The sequence below is a fragment of the Leopardus geoffroyi genome, chromosome A1 (genome assembly GCF_018350155.1).
Source record: "Leopardus geoffroyi isolate Oge1 chromosome A1, O.geoffroyi_Oge1_pat1.0, whole genome shotgun sequence".
NCBI lineage: Eukaryota > Metazoa > Chordata > Mammalia > Carnivora > Felidae > Leopardus > Leopardus geoffroyi.
Genome location: NC_059326.1, coordinates 143,556,113 through 143,580,735, shown reverse-complemented (window position 1 = coordinate 143,580,735; position 24,623 = coordinate 143,556,113). Strand labels below are relative to the sequence as shown.

Here is a 24,623-nt window from a genome sequence, read left to right as displayed (position 1 = left end):
AGCTGAGTAGGAGGCTCCTGGCCACAGAGCATGATGCTGAGCTGGTAGTTCTCTAACTAATCTGTTTAGTATGAAAAAAAGGGGGCAGGGGCTCAGTTGAAGAGAGAAAAACCACTCATAAGGAAAAATCTGTTCAACAGATATGAAAATATTTTATTTATTTTTCCTTCTATACCTAACTGCTGGAGTGAAGCAAATAATCTCTAGAAGACAGAGAGAGAAATCTTGTTTTACAAAGAGAAAAAAAAAAAAAAGATGAGACCTTTGGTTCCATCACTCCTTCTCCCTATCTCCTTGATATTCTAAGACAGTCACAAAGGTTCAAATGGAAATGCAGATTATAACTGTAATGGTATGCTAGTCTTATGCTTTGATTCAGAATCAAGCTGTAAATTTTTACAACTAAGAGGTTTTTTTTCCAGTTATATTTCCTTACATACAAAAACTATAAAGCAAATATAAACTATTCAGATTATACCAAAATGAAAAGCTTTTGCACAGTGAAGGAAATAATCAACAAAACCAAAAGGAAACCTGCTGAATGGGAGAAGATATGTTCAAATGATATATCTAAGGGGTTAATATTCAAAACATATAAAGAACTTACACAATTCAACATCAAAAAAAAAAACACCAATAATTCAATTAAAAAATGGGCAGAGGGGGGTGCCTGGGTGGCACAGTCGGTTAAGCATCCGACTTCAGCCAGGTCACGATCTCGCGGTCTGTGAGTTCGAGCCCCGCGTCGGGCTCTGGGCTGATGGCTCAGAGCCTGGAGCCTGTTTCGGATTCTGTGTCTCCCTCTCTCTCTGCCCCTCCCCCGTACATGCTCTGTCTCTCTCTGTCCCAAAAATAAATAAAAAACGTTGAAAAACAAATTAAAAAAAAAAAAATGGGCAGAGGACTTGAATAGACATTCTTCCAAAGAAGACATACAGATGGACAACAGGTACATGAAAAGATGCTGAACATCACTCATCATCAGGAAATGCAAATCAAAACCACAATGAGATATCACCTTATACTGGTAAGAATGGCTAGGATCAAAAAGACAAGAAAAAACAAGTCTTGGCAAGGATGTGGAGATTGTGGATATTGGTGTGCACTGTTGGTAGAAATGTAAGTGGGCTCAGCCACTGTGGAAAACAGTATGGAGATTCCTCAAAAAATTACAAACAGAAATACCATATGATGCAGGAATTCTACTGTTGAGTATTTACCCAAAGAAAACACAAACAGTAATATGAAAAGATACATGCACCCCTATCTTTATTGCAGCATTATTTACAATAGCCAAGATAGAAGCAATTTAAAGGCCCGTTGACAGATGAATGGATAAAGAGGATGTGATATATATATAGAATGTGATATACATATCATGGAATATTACTCAGCCATAAAAAATAACAGAATCTTTCCATTTGCAACAACATGGATGAACCTAAAAAGTATTAGGTGAAGTGAAGTAAGTCAAACAGAGAAAGACAAATACCATATGATTTCATTTATGTGTGGAATCTAAAAAACAGAATGAGTAAACAAACAAAAACAGAAATAGAAACATAAATATAGAGAGAACAAACTGGTGGTTGCCAGAAGGGAGGGGATTTGGGGGATGAGTGAAATATGTAAAGGAGATTAAGAGGTACAGACTTCTACTTATAAAATAAATAAATCACAGAGATGAAAAGTACAGCACAGGGAACATAGTCAATAACATTGTAATAACATTGTGTGGTAATGGATGGTAATACACTTACCCGGGTGCACATTGCAAGCAATGTGCCGAATTTTTGAATCATTGTTGTACACCCGAAACTAACATAACATTGTCAACTGTATTTATATTAAAAAAAAAAAAAAACCTTTACAAAACAAAAAAAAAAAAAAGCAAGGAAAAACTGCCAGATTTCAACAAGGTAATTAATATATTAAAATTCCTACCAGCCACTTGTTTTAACATCTGGTCACTTCTTGCTGAGCTGTCATCATAATGTTCAAACAATGAAAATGCAGCAGGCATTTTCTCTAAAGAAGCTGTGTTCTCCATTGCAGACAGCAACCTACCATAGGAGGAAAAACATTTCTACATAAGTCAAGAAATTACTAACATACAAAATGAAAATAACTGTTTAAAATAAAGTTGGTGGTGGTGGTGGTGGGGTTTTTTTTTTGAGGCATTGTATCCAAAAAGGAGTTAAACTGTTTCAAAGTCTAGAAAATATATGTCTAAAATCTATTTATTCTAGGATCCTTTGGTTGTAACTGATTAATATTAGAAATTGCATACCTATATTCCCAAACCAGATAGATTCCATCAAGTTATACAGTCTCAATTTTGCATCTATAAGTTTAGTCCTAATAGATAGTCCTAATAGAGAGTCCTATTATAATGGTTAGTCCTAACAGATAGTCCTAATATACTAGTCCTATTACTATATTCTAATGATTATTTCCAGAAGGATATAAAGGTGGACAGCCCTTCTGGAAATTCACATACTCTTTGATGCCCTTGCTTTTCTCAACTCTGACTATTATGCTTCTAGTTATTTAGTTTTTCAAAAATTATGTTCACCTACTATGTGGCAGGCACTGTTCTGGTACTGGGGATACAACAGTGAAGGAGGATAAAGTCTATAAATTCTTTAGAAAAATTTTTTTAATATTTATTATTTTGAGAGAGAGAGAGAGTGCACACATGAGTGAGGGAGGGGCAGGGAGAGACAGGGAGACATAGAATCTGAAGCAGGCTCCAGGCTCTGAGCTGTCAGCACACAGCCAGACGCGGGGCTTGAATTCGCCAACTGTGAGATCATGACCTGAGCCGAAGTCAGACGCTTAACCAACTGAGCCACCCAGGTGCCCCTATAAATCCTTAAAAGACTAAACAAACCACAGTTTATAAGTCAACAGCTTTTATATACTCAAGACCCTCTTAGCGGAGATGCTAACTCTTAGCATTTGTCTTCAGGTACAACCTGGGCTTTAAAAAAAACCAAAACAACCAAAAATAAAACAGGTTGATTCCGAAGAGAGGAAAAGGGGGAAGGAGAGACTGCAAAAGCGTTCCACTTTAGCATGAGGGGCCCTAAATTTCGTTAGGAGCTCTCCTCGGTGCATCTCGCTCAAAGGAGACTAGAAATATATACCAGCAATTAAGCCAGGTTCGAGGAACTCCACTGGCTTCACTATCGTGGACTTTTTGGTTTGGGTAGCACAGATCCACTTCTGAGCCTTTACACTTGCTGTTGGAACTTTCTTCTCCTAGATATTATATGGCTCCTTCCTCACTGCATCTCTGTTCAAAGGTCAGCTCTTCAGAGAGTACACTACTCACACAGCACAACCTGTCCCTAATATCCTTTACTCTGTTGAATTTTACCTCCTCAAACTTATCACAACCTATTTGTTTTTGTCCTTCTATTTCACCAGAATATAATCTACATGCAGGAAAGGACTTTGTTTTGTTCACCACCATACCGTACTGTGTTACTTGGCACACAATAAGCTTTTAACAAATAAATTTGGAATGAATAGAGGATACTTTCATTTGGGTGAGATTATCAGGATCTCAGGTCTAGTAAATGTTTTAATCAGTGTGAGGGGAAAAGATCATAAAATATAACTGAAATATTTAAAGAGTGCCCACTATGCTTACTAGTGCTAGGAATAATAAAATAATAAAATACACTATAATCTGATTTTAGGAGAGATGGTTCCAGGAGGGGCTTCAAAGAGGAGTGAAATTTGGGCTGAGTCTCGAAGAATGAATAGGAGTTTCTGAGGCAGGAAAGGAAGGAAGGGTGTTGCAGACAGAAAAACAGCTTGAATAAAGGCTGAGAGCTGTGAAAGGTGCAGCACGTCTGAGGGGCCAGAGGGACCCAGGGGCTCCCTTGGGAACCAGGAAACTGAAGACAGAGAACAAATGGAAAGGTGGTTTGTGGCTTGACTGTGAAAAGACTTTCATATCTACCAAGAGTTTCCATTTTATCTCACAAGGCAAAGAGAACCACAGGAGTGTTCTCACAAGGGAAGTTTAGAAGAACATCCCTGAATGAGTCTAAGAAAGGACCAGAGCAACTACGCAGACCAGAGGCATTAGTGAAGTGGGTTGGGAGAAGCCCACAATGCTCTGGGTGAGGGAAGACACCACGGGCCTAAAAGAAGGCTTTGGGGAGGCAGAGGGTGGAGATGACGGATTCTGAATTAAGGAATAGTGCTGACTAGCACGTTCACCGCGCCTAATCAAGGCATGTAACTGACTACGTGGGGGAATTTCTGTAACGCAAAAGTTCTGGGTGTAGATACCACAAATGAAATGTTTGAGTTTTCCCTGACACACTTCCCTGTTCAATTTTAACATCTGTATATGAAAGGATGAGCAAGCATCTTTTTAAGGGCAGGTCCTACAATGGTTGGGCCTCTCCTTCTTTTTCATTATTGTAACACAAACAAGCGAACCGGAGAGAGAAAAAGTAAATGCGTCTTCTTAACAGACCAGCATTTTCTAAGCAAATGTGTTTTCCAAAATATGCAAATATTGAGTCTAAATATGCTTGACAGCGTTCCTTAATTTAAGTGTTTTCAGTGTTGAGAAAAATAATTTAATATACAAGCACTGCCTTTAGAGATATCATATGAAGGCAGGGAGAAGCAACAACAAGTTAAAAAAAATACAACCAGATAATAAACAGTTATTATGGCAAAGAACACCAATAATACTGAGGCTTTGAGGCAGAAGTTGTCTTGAGGACCTGAGAGTCTTCTTTCTGGTGAAATAATCAAGCGTTACCGCTTGCAGCTGTGTGCGCATGTCCACACACCCCTGTGCGTGTCTAAAAGGGCTTTCATTAATTGCTCGTGTTTCTTCACCAAATCCCAAGTTTTGTCGTCTTTTTTCTTCAAGAAAAATAACAGTTACCCACGTGTATTCTCCTTTAGGTGGCATGCGGCTGTAGCAAAGATTAATCCATTGTCAATTGGACAATGAAATAAAAATTAATTAAAAGGACACACAGATGAACAAGTTCAAGCACAAAACCAAAGAACTGGTGTTTAGAATTAAATGGATGCCAATTCATATTAGCAAGTTAACATCCTAACATTAAGAAAAATAAAAATGTACTATAGCATTTTTGAAGGTCAAAGTGTTTGCTATTTTGTATTCACCAAATTTTCATGCCAATCAGCATGTTCAGTGAGTAGATGAAATATCAGTAAGCAAATAATGCATCTACACTGTCCAGTGTATATGAAATGGCACTGTAATATAAAAATCCATATACTCTTTAGACAAAATTCAATAATACTTAGAGAAATGTATACTTTTTTTAAAAATAAAGAGAACTGGAAATAAGGTCTGGGTATGAGTTTCCAGACCTACCTGGTGTGCCTGAGACTCCTGTGTGAGGACTGGTAACCATGCAGACCCATCATCCCACCCTGGCTTCTCCTGCAGTGGATCTGGGGTGGGACTCCAGGCGCTTTCCTTTAACAAACCTCACAGGTAATTCAGGCATAACATGTTTACGGAACCAGTGCACTGGAGGATGGATTGTTATACGCCAGAGGTTCTCAACCCTGTCTGCCCATTACAATCACCTCAGAAGCTTTAAAAATGCCCAGGCCATATCCCAACCCAATTAAATCAGAATCACAAGAGGCACAATTCAAGCGTCAGCACTTTTTAAAGCTCCCTGGGTAATTTGATTTACGACAGAGCCATTGTAATAAAAACCCTTATTGAATAACGCCAGTACTAACATACAAGGTATTTTCTTAAAACGTATTAGCAATATTCTGTTGCATAGATTGTTTTTAAAGGTAAGCAGGAATCATCTGTGCAGTTTTCATTATCTAAAAAAAAATCAGGTTTCTATGTTTTAATATAACACAAATGCAATTTTTTTTTATTTTGCTTTATGCTCTTTTGCAATTTGCCATTGAAGTAAACTGAACCAAATTTACAATTTTAAAAAAATGTACATCAAAGGGATAGAAATAATAAGAACATTAGGCTCAACTAGTAGGAAAGTCCTCAGGTCTTGCTTTGTGGCGAAAGGGAAAATGTGTCAGATCAGTATGAGCAGTTCAACATCAGATGCTCCAAAAGATAAACACAGATCTGATGGTACGTGTTTTTATAGACATTTCCTAGTTTCTTGTTGAGTGTTTTGCCTTTTAAAATAATGACAAAAATCCCTTAGATTGAGTGTTAACGGCAGCAACAAAGACAAAACACAATCAAAAGAGGAAGATTCACTTAGATTAGCTGAGAAGAAAGAAGATACATGCATGCCTATCGTTTGAAGAGAAACTGAGAGAACATTCCATTAAGATTGCAGAAGTCAATTACTCAAAGCATAAATGAATGATTCTTTCAAATGTTCATATTTAACCAGTAAGTCTAAGTATCTACAAAATATTCTATATGCAATGACAAGAAAGATGGTCCAGATTAGGCTGAAAATACAGAATACATCTCAAGGAAGCAGTTAAAAATCTACATTATAATTGTTATTTAACTAAAGCACATGCAATATTCTTTCGAAGCTGTCATTTAGCTTTTAAAAGCACAGTGTCTAAAAGTGAAAATTCAGTAGCTCAGTCAATGTATGTATTTTTTAATTGGCAGCTCATTTTCTAGAAAGCATCAAAATATTAAAAATAAAGCATACAGTCATGCTATTCTCAGTCGCCACTACATTGTGCCATGTTTTATATACCTTTCATTGATTTCCTCAAATGACTTACGAGGTAGTAAGAAAGAGGGAGAGAGAAAAAGAGAGAGAGAAACTAATTAACAACAAAGTGTAAAACCAACCTAGAGCCTTAAGATTATGCATGTTCTAAAGGCATTATTTTTTAGCTTTTTATCTTCCCTCCGTCTGTTTCTTTTGGGGGCTATAACCCCCAGCAGCAAGGAAATGAGGGTCAGAAGGGGTAGGGGGATCTGGGCAGGGATGGAGGGGGCTTAATTTCCAGTTCTACTCTACTCTCTATGATAAGCAAGGCCAGCAACGAATTCTTATGCTGCTCCTCTCTACTCATTAACAAATGGCTTAGCTTCCAGAATAGAATTCTCCAAAGCAAGAAAAAGGACTTCTATTTGTTCAATGTGGGATATATACCTAAAATGCAATCAGTAGTTATCTTTGGGTGATACCTTCTCTGTGCTTTTCTGTATTTTCCAAATTTTTAAAAATGGATATGTATTACTTTCATAAGCAGAAAAAAATGCTTTCTTTTTTCCAATTTGTTCTAGAGAGAAAATATTTTTATCAAACAAAGGTAAGGTTCTTAGGGAACACAAAGAACTTTATTAATGTTACACTTCACAAGAGGCGCCTAATTTTAAAAGATTAAAGCTTTGCCTTAAACATAAAGCAACTGAAGGATTTTCATTCTCCTTTGAGGATGCCATGTCTAACCTACTCAAATTAGTCCTACCTGGAAGTATCTCCATATCAAAAGCTTAACATTATCCCATTTTTCCTTGTTCTATCTCCAGACTTCAATTGAGAGCTGGGAGGACTGGGGAACTTTGAAAGGGAGGTCCCAACTCTTCATAAGATGGTGCTTTCCTCCAATATGACAATTAGGTGTGAGACCATCCTCCAGGAAAACACTATTCCTGGTCAATTCTGGTTCCATGGAGAATCAGGAACTTACTGAATGTTCTAGGGAATTAGGAGAGCAAAGAGCTGCCTCTGTGGTGCAACTTGAGAATCACCCAGGGGAATCTCGGTCCATAAGATACTTGAATTAAGGAATCTGGTCCCCAGGAGGACCCTTGTAAAAACACTGATGTGTTACCTGAAAGAGGTATCACATTATGTCGTCCTTTTGCATGCTGCAAGTGTACTGACATGTTACTCTCAGCCACTGGGTGAGGCTCAGAGGGAATGGTCCCTAGGAGATGTCACTTCAGATTAGGGAGTAGGAGTGGAGAGGACAGGCCCAGGGGCCAGCATGAGGATGCCAGGCACTGGGAGATCAGGCTGGCACCCAAAGGGAAGGCATAGCATGAGTAAGGCTTTCAGGCTGTTTTCCTTCACTCTTAGAAGGTGACCAATCCATGTGACAGAGTGAATGGTTGATGCTGTGGCCTGACTTTCATGTATCCTTCAGCTAGATTTGGATGTTAAGACTTTCAGGATTTTCTGGGCCTTTTCCATAAGCATCAGGCATACCTAATAATCTTTAAATGTCAGAATTACATAAACCCCACAGAGAAATATAAATGATACAAGTGATCTTGGGGAATATTGAAAGATGAATTCTAAAAACTAGACTTGGATGTATAGAGCAGGTGGAGGGTGTCTAGGCCTGTTTTAATTGGTGCTTACAGTCAGGAAAACAGTCTCGTCGAGCTCCTCTGCTTCTCTCACGATGCTCTCCAGGGTGTCCTTGGCCGTGTCCATGCTCTGCAGAAAGTGGACCATCTGGTCATGTAAGAACTCCATCTTCTTTTTCTTCACTTCCTCAAAGCTCTGGGCTTTCTCATCATACTGTGCTAAAACTTTCTTCATCATCTCCTCATTCTGTTCTTCTAGCTTTTTCTCATTTTTACTACAGTTTTCCTAAAAAACAAATAAAACAAACAAACAAAAAAAGCCCACTTTTTAATGAATCACAAAGTGCACGTCTTGCTTCTTTTCTTTTAGGAGAAACACCAGTCTTTTAAAGAACTGAGCTCTGGTGTCTTCGTAAGAGAATTTTAGATTATGGGCACAGTCTATGTTTTCAACACATCAAGCCTCTTGGCCAACACATCAAGCCTCTTAGCTTTGCAATAAAATTCACTGTAAGATTATTATCCAGAAGGATTTAGTTAACAAAACAAACAAACAAAAAGATATTTGTGTGGAAGGCTTGCCTACTTGCATTTCCACAGGATAAAACTTGAAGATGGCGTCACAGTGAATGAATGAAGATCCCTGACCTTCGTTTAGTGCCATTTTCACCATTCCATGAAAATCCTTGTGTGAGGAAGGGAGAAGCAAGATACTGGACAGGGCACTACATTCACAAGTGCTCTCCAGGGAGGGGGACAGCTTCCACCACAGTAAGAGAAAGTTTATTGCCCATCTGGCAAATCCAGATACCCACTGGTTATAGTGGTTCTCACTACGGGGCTAGTGATAAGGTGATCATATAATTTATCGTCTAAAATGGATACTTGGTGGGGGCATTCGAAATAATTAGCAGGTGTTAAATGATCTAAAACAGGAGTTAAGGAGACTCTTCTCAAGCAAACTAGGGTGAGAGTTGCCCTCATGATAGGGAACGTGGGCACCAGCCTTCTGCAGCAGCCCTCTGCCACGTGTGATTGACAAGTGAGGATATCTGGGCCATTTCTGCATATGGATGGAGATGGCTCCCCACCCCTGCCTCCACTGAGGAGGGAGCAGGGGCCAACAGCTAGGAGGGCATAAATTCATCCAGATAGTGGTACTATGAGAGACACGCATTTGTCCTGGGCATTGGACATCAAGCATTTCTGCAGAGCTAGCCAGTGAAAGACAGGATAGTGGAGCAAGTTAAGAACTCAGATCTGAATTTAAATTTTGACTCTCAACTTACTATGAACTTACTATGACCTTGGGTAATATACTTAACTCTAAGTTTCAGTTCCTTACCTAGAAAATGGGAACAAATTAATAACACCTGTTTCATATGGTTATTGTAAGGATTACTTTGGATAAAGCATGCAAAGCATTTGCCCTGTCATTGTAAGCACCTACTAAATGTGTATATGTTTTTAAGGACAAGTCGTTTATCCTTGGAAAGGAAGTAGTTTCACTGATTAAACACAGATGGAAGACTTTGAGGACCTTCACTTTTAATGGAACAAAACCAACAATGGCAAACCACATATGCATACACAATCCCTAATTCAGATTGTTCTGGCTCAGAATTCTTTCCTTATAATGACATGAACAAACCAGGTCAAAGTAAAAGGGTTATGGTAACTTACCTCGATGGTATTAAAAAAAGATTCTATCTCACTAACAAAGGCTTCAATCCTCAGGGACTTTTCTTGTAAATTATCTAGAAATTCTGCTAATTGGACCTGAAGAAAAAAATTTAGATATGGTTGGTATATGACATTTGATAAAATAACTTCAACCAGTGAGCTCTAATTTCCTCATAAATTTAGTACATTTGGTAGAGATTTACTATATGACATTCACTAACAAATCAATCTTTAAATTTTCTTTGCTGCTTCATCTAAATTGACTGTAGATAATTCTGTACGCTAAACAATTAGGAGGTTTGTGAGTGAGAGCAATAGAAAGTTTATTTTCTCATGCAAGAGGAAGGAGTTCTTGTTGAGTACATAAATTCAAAGCATACTTGTTTTAGTAAACCATGGATTTTAATTTTCTCCTTAGTAAAGCCTCAATTTTTTTTAAATTTGAGGCCGGAGTTGGGGGGATGGGCCAAGAGAGAGAGAGAGAGAGAGAGAGAGAGAGAGAGAGAGAGAATCTTAAGCAGGCTTCACACTCAGTACCGAGCCTGACTTGGCGCTTATCCTATAACGCTAGGATCATGACCTGAGCCGAAATCAATGGTTGGATACTTAACTGACTGAGCCACCTGGGTGTCCCTAAAGCTTCAATTTTTATACATTGTCTTCTTCAAAGATTGCAGACTTTTTGTTGAACTTGTTCAACTTATCCAAGTAGTCTCCTCACATTTGTGCCAGTGGCCTCAGTGTGCCTGGATCACTCTGAGAAGGTGCTCAGAGTGTCACTGGGCCAGGAGCCTAGCATACCAAATAATGGAAACTGTTTACTAAAGAGACCTAAAGGTTGTAATAACCCTTACAGGGTTAAAATACTCAAGAAGTGAAAGCCAACTAGAAAATGTATGGGTCATGGGGGAAGATGGTAGCTACCTTAGCCACATAGTTATAAACCCTGCTATAATCTATTCAGCTGCCTGGTTCACTATCCACAGAATGATGCAGAAATTGCAAGGATGGAAGCCCCTTCTGGATCTGGCTTCTGCTTCCCTCTATAGCTCTTGCCTCTTTTCCACAAGGTCCCAGGCTCCAATCACACAAGCCCCATCTTTCCTTGAACTTTTTCTCACCCATGTGCCTTTTCGTGTGGTATTTCCTGTCTCTAGAATGTCCTCCATGCCTTGATTGCTGGAAAAACCTCTATCTTACTGAAGGTTCACTCGGTCTTCACCTTCCCTCACCCTCTCAGTCCTACTCTATCATTTGGCTCACTCCCAAAAGGGTCCTTTTTCAAAACACTGTGCTCCCATAATCCTGACTGATTTGGGGAGCCGTTAGTCCATCTTCTTTTATTTTTATTGTCATTCCCAATGATTAGACAGTTTCCAATATGTAATGGGAGGTCAATAAATACCGAGAAAGAAGGAGAGAGTGAATGAAGAAAATAAGTGGCAAAAGATAAGCCACCACAGTGGAGATGGCAGGAAAGGAGAAGCAAGGACCTCGATGATCTATAAAGGCAGTCACCAGTTTCTGACTCATCACAAATGGTCTGCTCACACAAGATGCTAGAGAATTCTCAAGGTATAACTTTAAATTGATTTCTAATTTTTAAAAGTTGTCAACCAACTCCTAATCTTCACAGCTGATTTAATGAAACAAAGCAGGTCTCTCTGGCTTTAGTGAACTAGCTTTCCACTTTTTTTGGTCATACTGTTTAGAGAACATCAGGGGGGAAAAACTTCAAAATGGTTTTAAAGCAGGAGACGTAACCCCTTGCTTTTGAACTTTGTTTTAAATTGACAATTTTTAGACAGAATTATTTTTTAATTTCTAAAACTCATAGAGATAAAGAAAACATAACTAAGAAAGCTAAAAAAAATCTAGTCTTTCTGCTGACAGTGCCCAGTAGTTGTCAGTTAGCGAAACCAAGTGTCATCACAGAATGGGGCACATTTCACCAGTGCTAATGCATCCAGAAGCCTGAGATTTCTTTTTTTTTAATTGCCCCATCTTCTACCCCCACATTTTACCAGGTAAAGTTTCAACAAAATTTCACTGTAGAGAAGCATAACCTATGTTAGACAATTGAGAAATTTTAATTTTCTGGGGAAAAAAATGTCAAGATTCTAACATCATTTTTTAAATCAAAATGAGCCTAACAATTATTTAACAGTGACCTGATTGAATAATCATATTGAAAATTGCTCCCATTAGCAAGGCACTGGGCCAAGCAATACGGATATACAGCCAAGAGCATAGCTCTGGCATCAGACAGACCTGGGTACCAATCCTAGTCTGTCTTCCATGACCTTGAGCAAATCACTTAAAACAATTTGCACTCATTTCATTGTCTGAAAATTGATGATAATGACAGGGTTGTTGTGAGGAGTAGATGATATCTTGTATGCACAGAATTTAACACAGTGCCTGGCACATAGTCAGTGCTCAATTCTTGTGATGGTCTGCATTTTAAGATCATTCTGGCTAATGTACTGGAGGATGGTTTGGAGAGACAAGGGTAGGGATTCCAGTTAGAAGGCTACTGAAAGTATGTCACAATCTGTAAGACTAAATACTTGACTTCCAATAGGATCTCTGGGGTAATTTATAATTACATGCATTGAGGGTACGTGTTGTGACTAGCTTTTAAACATTGGGAATCTATAGACATAGACAGAAAGAATGCAAAGGTTTTCCATTTTTAAAATCAATTTTACCATAAGGAGGAAATATAGAGAAAACCAAAATTTAAAACGACCATCTTGGGGCGCCTGGGTGGCGCAGTCGGTTAAGCGTCCGACTTCAGCCAGGTCACGATCTCGCGGTCCGTGAGTTCGAGCCCCACGTCGGGCTCTGGGCTGACGGCTCAGAGCCTGGAGCCTGTTTCCGATTCTGTGTCTCCCTCTCTCTCTGCCCCTCCCCCGTTCATGCTCTGTCTCTCTCTGTCCCAAAAATAAATAAACGTTGAAAAAAAAAAAAAAATTAAAAAAAAAAATAAAACGACCATCTTGAGTTTTTTATAAAACTTGCAATAATATTGTTCAATGTAATATAAATGTGTATTTTTAAAGAATAATAGTGTAGATAATAGAAAATAAATTGTGTTTTATGCTCAAAAGTACATTTTTCAATTTAAAATCCTTTGGCCCTTTCAGATAATGTTAAGGGCTACTGCCATAAGAGAGGACCCCTCAAAGGCAGTGACCCTGTGTTATTTACACTGGTGTTGCAAGAACCTAGAAAAATGCCTCGCACATAGTATATACCCAATAAATGTTTGTCAAACTGATCTTAACTAAATGGTTAGGGAAAGAATTCTTAGCTTTCTTTCAGACTATTATGCCTAAATATGAATATATTAAATATTGGTCATTTTTTAAATTGAGAAAACGTTAATTAAAACAAGTTAAGTGTATATGTATTGTCATGTACTTATAAGCTTTAACATCTCTTTACCTTTACAGCACTTATAGCTGTATCAAGTGTTGCAACCTCGTGGTCTTTGTGGGCACCAAACATCTTGTCAACAGCAGAAATCGGGCTTCTGCAAGTGTAACAGTACGTGTCGATCTGGGACTTTTTCAGTTCCTTTTGTTCCTTCTCAGTTGCTAACTCTGATGATAATTGTTCTTGTTCTGTCCTCTCCCTCCCCAACTCCTTCTGTTCAGCAGACGTACTTTGTTCTACCTCACTCACAAATTCATTTTCACTGATGTGTTCGAAGGATTCCTTTCCTTGAGATAACACATCTTCAGGTGTGGATTCTGAATATAGTTCCTCTGATAAAGTGTCTTGAACAACCATTTCATAATTCAGGGATTCAGCAAATTCATACTCATCCTGAACAGGGCTACGGCGGAGCCCGTCTTCACTTGGCTCAGGCGGGACTATTACTTTAGATTCTTGCAGTGTTTCTTGAACACAAGTTACGCCAGACGCAAATTCTTCCTCTGGGAAGGACACCTGTACTGGGACATTCAGACTGACTTCTGGACTTGCATTTTCTGCTTCATTACTCTGACTGTTTGTTTCATCTACTCTCTCCAGGACATGATGGGTGTCTTCAAATGGAATCGCATAGCTTACCTTCTGGGTAACCACTGTGACTTCTTCAGTGATGGGAACTTTTCCATGCATAGCTTCATTGTCAAGAGGCCCCACATAGCCTACTGATTCTCCTTCCCTATACATAGCTTTCTGTTCCTCTTCCAGACTCTTCTCCCCCAAAATAGTTCCAAACCTCCCCCAAATTTCCCCTTCTGCAGCTACTGGTTGGTATGAATCATCCTTACCAACTGCTTTTTCTTCCAGACCTTGGCCTTGGTCCTTTTGAGTTACAGATGTGTCATGGAGAATGTCATCTTTGAGTATATACTTCTCAAAATATATTCCTGTTCCATCATCAGTGTCAGAGTTCCTGCTTGGAAATGATGCCTCAGAATTCACGCTGTCACTTTCAGAAGCTGTCTCCCCTTCCTTCTTTTTCTCCCCAACTGCTTCTTCATACAGATCCTTGTATAAAAATGCGAGTGCAGGTGGCTCCTCCAGAAGTTCAGGATTAATGGCTTTAGTGGTGGTAGGAAATATCTGGGTTCGTGACAAAACTCCTTCTTCTGCACCAAATAATGGCATCCCAGGTGACTTTAAGTCCACATCTCTATTTATGATCTTTGGAACATCTCTGTCAGCTGATTGCTGGATATCCAAATGCTTCCGGGTCTCTGGGTGAGATAATTTGCTGTCGTCCTTTTCCATCCCATAGAAGCTTTCATCTAACTTCAGCAAGTCATATTCATGTTCCAGGGCACTTTCCTCTGAACTTTCTGGGAAAGAGACAGTATCTTCTGTAACCTGCTTTGAGAGTTCCACTTCAACATTTAATTTCCATGGAGCTTTCTGTTTTTCTGGGTCTGGGGAGATATTATAATCAATCAATGTATATTTTTCAAAATAATCTTCTTCACTGGGAGCTGCGGGCTGATTAAAGGTGAAATCATCAGTTTCTGAATAGGTGGGCATCTCCCCTTCTGTGTTAAAAGATGCCTTTTGTTTATTTTCTTGCAGTGATATAACTTGATCAGAATCTTCTAACTTACTCTTTAATGTTTTATGGCAAGAGACTGCCTCACTATTGTCATGAAGAGATATTGTTTTAAATGAAGGCTTCTCTTTCAAATATTCTAATTTATCTTGCATTTGTTCACTTTCTTCCTGATCAACAGAAGAAATAAATGCAGAAGCATGAATATTCAATATCTCGCAGCCTTCAGAAATAATACTGAAGGCACTCTTTTGATCTTCTGAAAGTCCAGCTGGCTTGCTAGTCATTGTAAATTCTTCATCTTTTACATACGTGTCTTCAGGTTCCTTGGATATTTCTCTAGAAGAAACCATTTTATCAGCATCAATTGATGATGCATCCTTTATAAATCGAGCATAGTTGCTGCTCACTGAAGAGCTTGGTTCATTTACATGGGCATCTTCCACAGCCTCCAAGTGGTGATTTGAAGCAACAACAGATTGTTTAGTCCTTTCAGATGTTAGATCTTTAGATGTTTGAATAGTATGGACTGTATGCCTATCTGGAGTCAATTCTGACCATGGCATTTCTTGTTTCTTCACTGTATCAATTTCTGGATAAGTTCTAGAAACAAGTGTTTGTGATTTCACAGATGACAACAAAGATGGTGGGGTTTCTAAGCTCATTGTTTCATCAAAAGGATGATCTAAAATCCTTTCAGATTCTTTAGATGGAGATCCTTGTTTCATACTTTCTTTTGTGATATCTATTGAAACACCTTTTGATGGCTCTGACACTGTAACCTGTTCCTTTTCTTCACTGTGACTTGCCACCTCCCTGCTTGACTTTTCCAATATCAGATTTCCTTCCTTGGGTACAGACTGCTTATCTATTTCTTCATGATAAGAAAGATCCACTGGAAGGAAAGTCTTGGTTTTTTCCACCAAAACTTTACTTTCTTCTTTTGGATGTGGTTGAGTTCCTACTGCCCTTGTTTCTCTGATTTCTGGGTGAGCCTCCAAGAGCACAGTTTCTGGTTTTTCAGTAACTGATAGAGTTTTAACTAATGAAAGTGGTTGAGTTTCACCTGAAGAATGACTTAAAGAGATATCTGATTCTTCAGGCATAGACCTGGCTACATTCAAGGAATAAGGTTGAATTTCCTGCCACTTTCTTCCTTCTAAAAATGCTTGTGACTGCTTTTGTTTTTCATCTTTCTCCTCCTCCATAATTGTGTGTCTTTCTTTGTGGTCTTCATTTTGAGGGACTTGCTGAAGCACAGCTGTGGTTTTTGATTCTTCCAATTTAATAGGGCTAGATCCACGTGCAATTTGTGCCTTCCCTATTTCATTATCTCTAAATTCTAACGGGGCCATAGTTTTTTGCTTTTCTGCCAGCACCTTCTTTTCTGCCAAGGAATGTGATCTGGTTTCCAAGTTACCTTTCTCCTCAGTTGGGCTAACAGACCTGAGTTTTGTTTCCTCTTCATAAATTTCCAAGGAAGTAGGTTTTTGCATTTCTTTCTTCGGTCTGTCTTCACCCAGATCAATTAAACTGCGTTCAGATTCTTCTACTGGCAAGATTATTGTCTCTGGCTTCTCTGATTCCTTCATGATATTTTTACTTGTGAAGCTAGATGAAGCTGATTTTGGCTGTTGTGGCACCTTATCCACTGCATCAAATGAAAAGCATAATTTTTCTTTTTGATCACTTCTTGGCTCTTCCTTAAGAATAGAAATATTCCATTTAGATGGAGCAGAAATTTCTGGCTTCTGGGCTCTTTTACTATCAGCGACGTGAAGAGGAACAGCATTTTGTGCTTCTTCCACCATGGATTTCTCACCCATGGGAGAATAAGATTGAATTTCAAGACGTTCCTCACCATCAGCAGAAGTAACTACCGAGTTTAAATCCATTTCTTCTGAATACGCTAGGATTTCTTTTTTCCCATAATCTTCACTAGACACCTCAAGGGTGGATTGGGGCTGTTGTAAAACTTCTACATTTGATAAAAATGTAGTTTTTTCTTTAAAGTCTTGGCTTTCACCAGATTTAACTAAAGTACCTCTGGATTTTTCAGCAGGTTTAAGTTTTGTCTCTGGTAACAGATGATCAGTTGGCGTCTTGGTTGCATTAAAGTCAGCTGGAGCTGCTCCTTCAGACTTCAGTGTCGCAGGCACTGCTTTTTCTACAGATGGACTTGGCTGAATTTCTAAATCTTTTTCAGCAACTCTGTCATCTGGAGTCCTTGATCCAAAAAACAAACTGGACATCCATGATAAGATTCCTTTCTTTCCCTTCTCCTCAGAAAGGCCTCGCTCAACTGCCTTTGGCTGCTTAGGCAATTTTTGTGTTGCCTCAGATGGCTCTGCAGATTGAGGTTCTTCATTTTCTTGGATCGAAGAGAGGAGTTTTACTGGTGTGGGTGTTTTCACTTCAGGTGCTGGTTTCCCTCTCTCATTAACATCTAAAACCTTTGACTGAATCGTTTTTTCTTTTTCTAATGACTTCTCTCCAGGTAAAGAAGATATACTCCTGTGCGCTTCTTTTTCACTGTCCAATGCAGATTCTGCATCTTCTGCCAGGAAAGGGGCTGCTTTGGAGGGAGAGGGAATGGTTTCTGATTTGATCAGTTCCACTGATGGGCCAGACACTCCTTTCTGGAGGATTCTTTCGGAAGGTAGGTTGATTTCTTCCTGGCTGCCTTCTTTGCAAGGCCTGGACAATTCTGCGTTTGCTTTTTCCACTGTCAAACTTTCACTCCCCATGAAAGAAAAGATCTGCTTCCTCTCTGCTTCGTTTCTCTCTACACTTCCAGTTGGAACTAAAGATTTTGGTTTGGGGGCCAGCTTTGTTTCTTCCGAAGAGTAAGTTTTAGTTGATAAGGTCTCTTTGTCACCACTGAAGGTACTGAGAGTAGATACTGGCTCTTGTAATGATACAGGAGATACTTCAGCAGAACGTGGCAGAACCTGCTTTTTGGTTTCACATGTGTGGTCTTTATCTGGCACAACAGCCTTAAGCTGTCCTGTCATCAAATCATTACTGCCAGAGGAACCCAGCTGCACAGATCCTGATATTCTTTCTTCATGTTGACTTGCCAGATCCCTTTCTGGCTTTTCTAGTATCCAGCTTTTATCCTTTGGAAAAATTAGGGCCTCTTTCACTTGTGTTTCTTTAACATCTTCAGGCTCATTTGTTGTAAGTGATTTTGATTCTTCCAAAGGCAAATTCTCTTTCAGAAATAAAAATTGTTTAACTCCCAGATCTTGTTTATCTGCAAAAGATGTGCTTATATCAGGTAATTTAACAGCTTGTTCTGAATGAAGTGCTTTTCCTGGCTTCTCTTTTTCTACAAGGAGGTCAGAAGAAACTATCTTAGATGGATCTGTTATACTCTGGGGCACACGGAATGAATTTGGTTGGTCTGTTTGTTCATTTAATTTTGTTTCAATATGTCCTATCACTTGTGTCTTCAAATTTCCTGTTGACAGTAATGGGTTTATTTCCTGTTTTTCTCCCTCTTTAATGTCGGCTGAATGGTTCAATTTCTCTGATGATGGTTTTAAAGAAAAAGAAAGTGGCTGAAGCTCTTTTGGGCTGTCTCCTTCAACTAGAGGGTCCAATGCTTCCTTTGATCCTAAGCTGACTACCTTGGGAGAGAAAGATTTAAGTTCTTGAATCTGTGGTTCCTCCCTAAGGTATGATGAAACCTCTGGAATTTCAGGGTCGACTGTAGCTGACACATGACGTTCCCTGTTTTCTTCTTTTCCTTCTCCTCTACTCCTAAGTTCAGTGAGGCTCTTTTCTAAGACAGAATCCCCTGTTTCGGTTATGGGAGATTTTATGTGTTTTGTATCTATGGATCCATCTTGCCCACCTAAACTATGAATGACTTCTGACCCAGTGCTCAGTAATTCTGATACTTGGTATGGCTTGTCTTTCTTTTCAGGTTCCAAAGAGAGCTCTGCCAGAACAAGATCTTGTCTTTCTGATGGGAAATTTCCCCGCGCTGTAGAAGATGGCTCTTCTGCCTCTTTGTTCTTATCATCTCCAAGGGTTGGAGTTAAATCTTCTGATGCTAAATTTTCCAATGCAGGAGAACTTTTTATTTCCTCATTTTTGCATTCTGGGGCTGTCTGTTTGGGTGCAGGTGACATGTTTCGTGAGGAAAAAAGTTTGGTTTCTTTTTCCTTTACCTCACTACCTTCGTTGAGCAAAAGCACATGTTCAGGCCCTGACACTTCTGAGGCAGACAGAGAATTCTTTTTCTTTGGTAAAACCAGTTGTTCAGAGTCCAGGACTGTAGAAAATGAAACACCTTGTTCATTTTCCACCCTCTCTTCTTTAGTTACATCTGAATGTTGACAAGACAATGCTTTTGTTATTGGCAACCCAGGTTTAACTTCTTCAGTTTCTACCTTGGACAAAGAATGCACTGGTACAGAGGATATTCCTGCAGGTGAATCAAGTTTAATTTCTTTCTCTGCTTCTGACCAAGCTGGACATTCAGATGTAGCCGTTTCAGTAGAAGAACTAATTTTCAGTGCTACCTTTTCTTCTTTAAGAAGTGGATGTTCATCTGTCGACGTCACCAGTGGTGGCAAATCACTTCCTAATTCACTCTTTTCTACTTTTGTTAAGACTGGATGTTCTAGAGGGGTGGTAAAAGAGAAATCTGTTGGGGTTTCTTCTTTTGCTAACTTAGTTAAGCCTGAGTCACGCTTAGTTACAGATGTTGTGGTTAATGAACAACTAGGTTCAATTTCTTTCTTTATTTCTTCCGGAAATTCTGGTGCAGGTGGTTCATGTTCAGTTCCCTTTTGCACTCCTGGTGGAGCTGAATGCAGCACTCTAGATGTATCAGTTATTTTAGAGTCATCTTTCACTTGTGTTTTCACTGCTGATAAAATCTCAGGTCCAGATAAAGATGTGTCCTTTAGAGGTGAATATGGTTTTATTACTTCAGGTTTGTTCTCTGACAACATTCTCTGTTCTAGTTCAGATGTCACAGTTGGAGCTAAATTATGTTTCACATCCTTCTTTGGCTCATCTACCAAGTCAGGAAGAACTGAATATTTCATCCCAGACCCTAGAACATTTGGAGGCTGAGGCTCCATTTCTTGATCCCGTGATACATGTGCTGTAGCTTCTTGAGAATCAGGCACAATTTCTTCCTTACTTTTAACTTTTAACAAAGCCATCTGTTCATTTGCAGCTTTTGGAGTGAGTGAAGCTTTGAGTTCTTGTTCCTCCTTAAGTGCATGAACTGAATCAGGTGAAGCTGAATATTGAGATGAACACACAACAGGTTTGGTGTCTTCCTTTACCGTAAATGATTGTTCAGGTAAAGAAACTGGTCTTGCAGCTACTGATGAAATAGCCTGAATTTCTCCCTTATCCATTTCACTGGTTAAATATGATGGAATCAAGTCCTCAGAGTCAGGTTCTAAAAATGCTCGAGTTATCTGCTCCTGTGCCAAAATGAGATATTCAGATACAGGTCTTGAGATTGTTTGAGCATCTGGCTGAACTTCTGTGATCTCTCTTTTATTTGCTGAAGGTGGCAAACTCGAGTCTTCAGGTGCAGACAGTGAAGGGGAAGGTTTGGCTTGTTGCTTCTGTGATGAACTGAGGTGCTCAGGTACAGGTGTAGCAGCTGTTGGTGCAATGTCTTCCTCACCCGCTTCTGAAAAGCAAGAGTATCCTGAGGCAGATATTGTAGTTTCCAGTGAATCATGCTCAAATTCATTTTTCTTTGTTTCTGGGATTCTATATGGTGGAATTGAAACTTGTGATGCTGAGTCTGGAGAGAAAAGTTCAACCTCAGTGTCTTCATCTGACAAAATAGTGTCTTCAGATGGTGATGTTAAACATATTGGAGAATCGCATTCAAATTCTCTTTTCTCTATTTCCTGGGTTGCATAGGGTGAAAATGAGAATTCTGACACAAATGCTGAGTCTGGAGAAAAGGGTCCAATGTCTTCTTGCTCTTCTTCTGAGAAATTCGTGGGTGAGGAGACCCCTTTTAGACTTAAAGAGGATATCTGGATAATTTCTTCCTCCTGTGATTCGGGTGTTGCATATGGTGGTACTGAAACTTCAGAAGTTGAGGTGGAAGAGGGTGTGTATCGCTCAATTTCTACTGTCTCTTCTGATAGGACAACATGTTCAGATGGAGTGGCTGAAAGTGGTGGGGACTGGCATTCAGAAGTCTGCTCAGTTGTGGATGGTAGGAGAGAGTGTTCAGACACAGAGGCCACATCTGGGGAATACAATCCAGTGTCTTCCTTCTTTTCTTCTGACAAAATCATGTGCTCAGACACACCTTTTGATTTTAATGGGGACACATCATCAATTATTTTCTTTGGGGATTCCTGCATGGCATTTGATGGAACTGCATATTGGGAAGTCAATGTTGAATCCAGTGTGAAACACTCACTTCCTAGGTCCTCTTCTGACAGGACCGCCTGTTCCAGTGTAGCAGTTGAAAACAGTGGGGACTGGAATTCAGAAGTTTGCTCGGTTATGGATGGTGGAAGAGAGTGTTCAGATACAGAGGCCACATCTGGGGAATATGGCCCAGTGTCTTCCTTTTCTTCTGACAAAATCATGCGCTCAGAAACATGTCTTGATTTTAATGGGGACACATCATCAATTATTTTCTTTGGGGATTCCTGCATTGCATTTGATGGAACTGCATATTGGGAAGTCAATGTTGAATCTGGTGTGAAACGCTTACTTCCTAGGTCCTCTTCACACAAGACCGCCTGTTCCAGTGTAGCAGTTGAAAACAGTGGGGACTGGCATTCAGAAGTTTGCTCAGTCATGGATGGTGGAATCGAGTGTTCATATTCAGAGGCTACATCTGGGGAATATGGCCCAGTGTCTTCCTTTTCTTCTGACAAAATCATGCGCTCAGAAACATGTCTTGATTTTAATGGGGACACAACATCAATTATTTTCTTTGGGGATTCCTGCATTGCATTTGATGGAACTGCATATTGGGAACTCAATGTTGAATCCGGTGTGAAACACTCACTTCCTAGGTCCTCTTCTGACAGGACCACCTGTTCCAGTGTAGCAGTTGAAAACAGTGGGGACTGGCATTCAGAAGTCTGCTCAGTTGTGGATGGTGGGAGAGAGTGTTCATATTCAGAGGCCACATCTGGGGAATATGGTCCTGTATCTTCCTTCTCTTCTGATAGAATCACATGCTCAGAAACACCTGTTGATTCTAATGGGGGCTTATGGTCAATTGTTTTCTTCAGTGACTCTTTTGTTGCCTGTGATGGAGTTGAATATTCAGAAGCAGATGTGGAATCTGGTGTGTAATATCCACTTTCTGAAGCCTCTTCTCCAGACAGGACCACATGTTCTGAGATAGCTGCTGAAAACAGTGGGGACTGGCATTCAGAAGTCTTCTCAGTTGTGGATGGTGAGAGAGAGCGTTCAGACGCAGAGGCCAAAGGCTCAAATTCCTCATTCTCCTCTTCTGAAAAAACCGCATGTTCAGATATACCTTTCACAGTGGATGGAGGAACTGGCTCAACTTCTTGCTTCTCTGGTTCATGGTTCAAATCCTGTGGGACTGAATATTCTGATACAAAAGCAGAATCAGTAGAAACAGACTCATTTTCCTCTCTTTCTTCCTCAGATGAAGCAACATATTCAGGTGTTGATGTTTTCAGTGATGGTAAAGTGATCTCCTCTTCTTTCCGCTCCACTTCAGGGGCCAAATATGATGGGAAGGGCTTCTCAGAAATAGATGGACTTTCTGGGTATTCAAGTTCTATGATCTCTTCTTCCACTAAATTAGAATCTTCAGACTCAGGGGTAGTAGCTGTTGGTAGAGAAGTTTCTATTTCTTTCTTTGATTCCTCTAATACTGGAGGTTCAGAAAGAGAAATGGATGGCTCAGGCACATTTTCTTCCTCCACTCCTTTGACATCAAGATGAGGAGGGATCCATTTTTCAGAGACTGGTTCTGCCCTTTCTGTTGAAGTCAGGTCCACCCCTTCTGTCTCTGGGCCAAAATCCTCCTGGATGGATGCTGCCAGACCTGGTAAACCTGTTACCCGCGAAACCTTTTCTGCCTCCAATGAAATGGAATGGTCAGCAGAATACACATCTTCCTTCTTTACCTCATCCACTGAAGGTGGTGAGACTGAAGAGCCATGCTCTAATGTCACAATTTCTTGTGAATCAGGCTCAAATTCTTCCTTTGCTCTTCCCAGGAACCCAGTTGTAGATGTATCAGGTGTAAGAGGGGAAGACTCCATTTCACGGAGTTTTGTTTCATCGCCTGGTTGTTGTGGCACTAACTGTGGAGGGCTGAGCTGTGTTTCTTGTTCTGCTGTGTCATTACTTGCATAAGAGGAAACTGTGTGCTTGGTGGCAGATGTGGCCTTTAGGGGAGAATCAACGTAAATTTTCTTTTCATCTTCATGACTGAATGAGGAGGTCGAGGACTCTGATCTTTTGGAGAGTACACCTCTCCAGGGTGAAGCAAGCCCTTTTACTTTATCATCTTCTATGCTTGGGGCTACTAATTTGCCTGTTTTGGAAACTAAGTTAGAATCACGATTGCTCAAATCTGGCTCTAGACTAATGGATGCATCTTTCCCCCTCCTATAATGTATTTCTTTAATTACATAACCCTTTGGCAATGTTCCATAAAATTGTAGAGGAATTAATTCTTCTTTAACAGAATTAAACATCTTAATTTTATATTGTACTGTTCCTATGTAAACTGGCCTTAACACTAAGGGCTTGTGTTCTTTGTATATTGCCCCAGTAATAGGAGGTGTGTTTGAGGTGGTCTTCTTTTTTCTTATTTTATCATGAACGCCACTAGATGACTTCTCTTTCTGACTGTTTAGTACCTGGCTTTCTGAAATTAAAAGATTATCTTTTGTATTTGATGGAACATCCTGAGATTCAAAAGAATTTCTCTTTTTGTTGCCTTTCCGACGCAATGAGGGTGAGCCACGCTTTGACCTAGGTGTTCTTTTCCGAACCTTTTTGACTTCATCCACAATAAAGGAAACATTCCCTGGAGAAGAATTCATAGTTGACCCTTCCAGACTACATACACCAGAAGTCTGACTTTCTTCCGAGGCCCAAGGAGTAGAAGACCTGCTTGAACTGGTCTCCCAGGTTATTCCACTATCTTCCCGTTGAACTGTCACCATGGAAAAGGAGGGGTCATTTATGATACACTTCTGCTTGGTCTTGCCCTCTTCATCCTGGTCTGATAATCTAAAGTAAGTAATAATACTATTAATAATCACATGTATATTAATAATAAATAATAATATTAATTACATATAGAAATAAGTAAATATCTTATTCTTACTAGGTAGATGGGCTAATGTGAAATTAAAGTATACAGATAAGTATTGCCATCTATATCAAAAATAAGGAGGTATACAAAATAAAATTTAAAACTCTAAGTCAGAATATGAAATATAATAACACATTTCAGGCTGGAATGATTCAGTTCACCACCTACCCTTATCAGGATTGCCCCCCTGACCTCCTGGGCTTACCCAGTCACTCAGGCTCACTCTTTGGGCACAAGGACCTTCAAAATGGCACTTGTATCTGTGTCCTTTCTGTTACTACTAC

At 39.6% G+C, this 24,623-nt stretch overlaps 1 protein-coding gene across 2 annotated transcripts in view; it reads right to left on the bottom strand.

Annotated features, from left to right (window-relative positions):
* CMYA5 (cardiomyopathy associated 5) overlaps positions 1-24,623 on the bottom strand; it is an 89,852-nt gene that overhangs the window by 33,079 nt on the left and 32,150 nt on the right. Inside the window, exons 2-6 of one of the 2 annotated variants that reach the window (XM_045496675.1) lie at positions 13,430-24,254; positions 9,980-10,075; positions 8,349-8,582; positions 6,726-6,748; positions 1,945-2,063 (exon numbers count right to left, since the gene is read on the bottom strand). In XM_045496675.1, coding sequence (XP_045352631.1) covers positions 1,945-2,063; positions 6,726-6,748; positions 8,349-8,582; positions 9,980-10,075; positions 13,430-24,254 — 11,297 coding nt within the window. The remainder of the gene's footprint in view (positions 1-1,944; positions 2,064-6,725; positions 6,749-8,348; positions 8,583-9,979; positions 10,076-13,429; positions 24,255-24,623) is intronic. The other variant, XR_006716736.1, reaches the window with a different exon arrangement.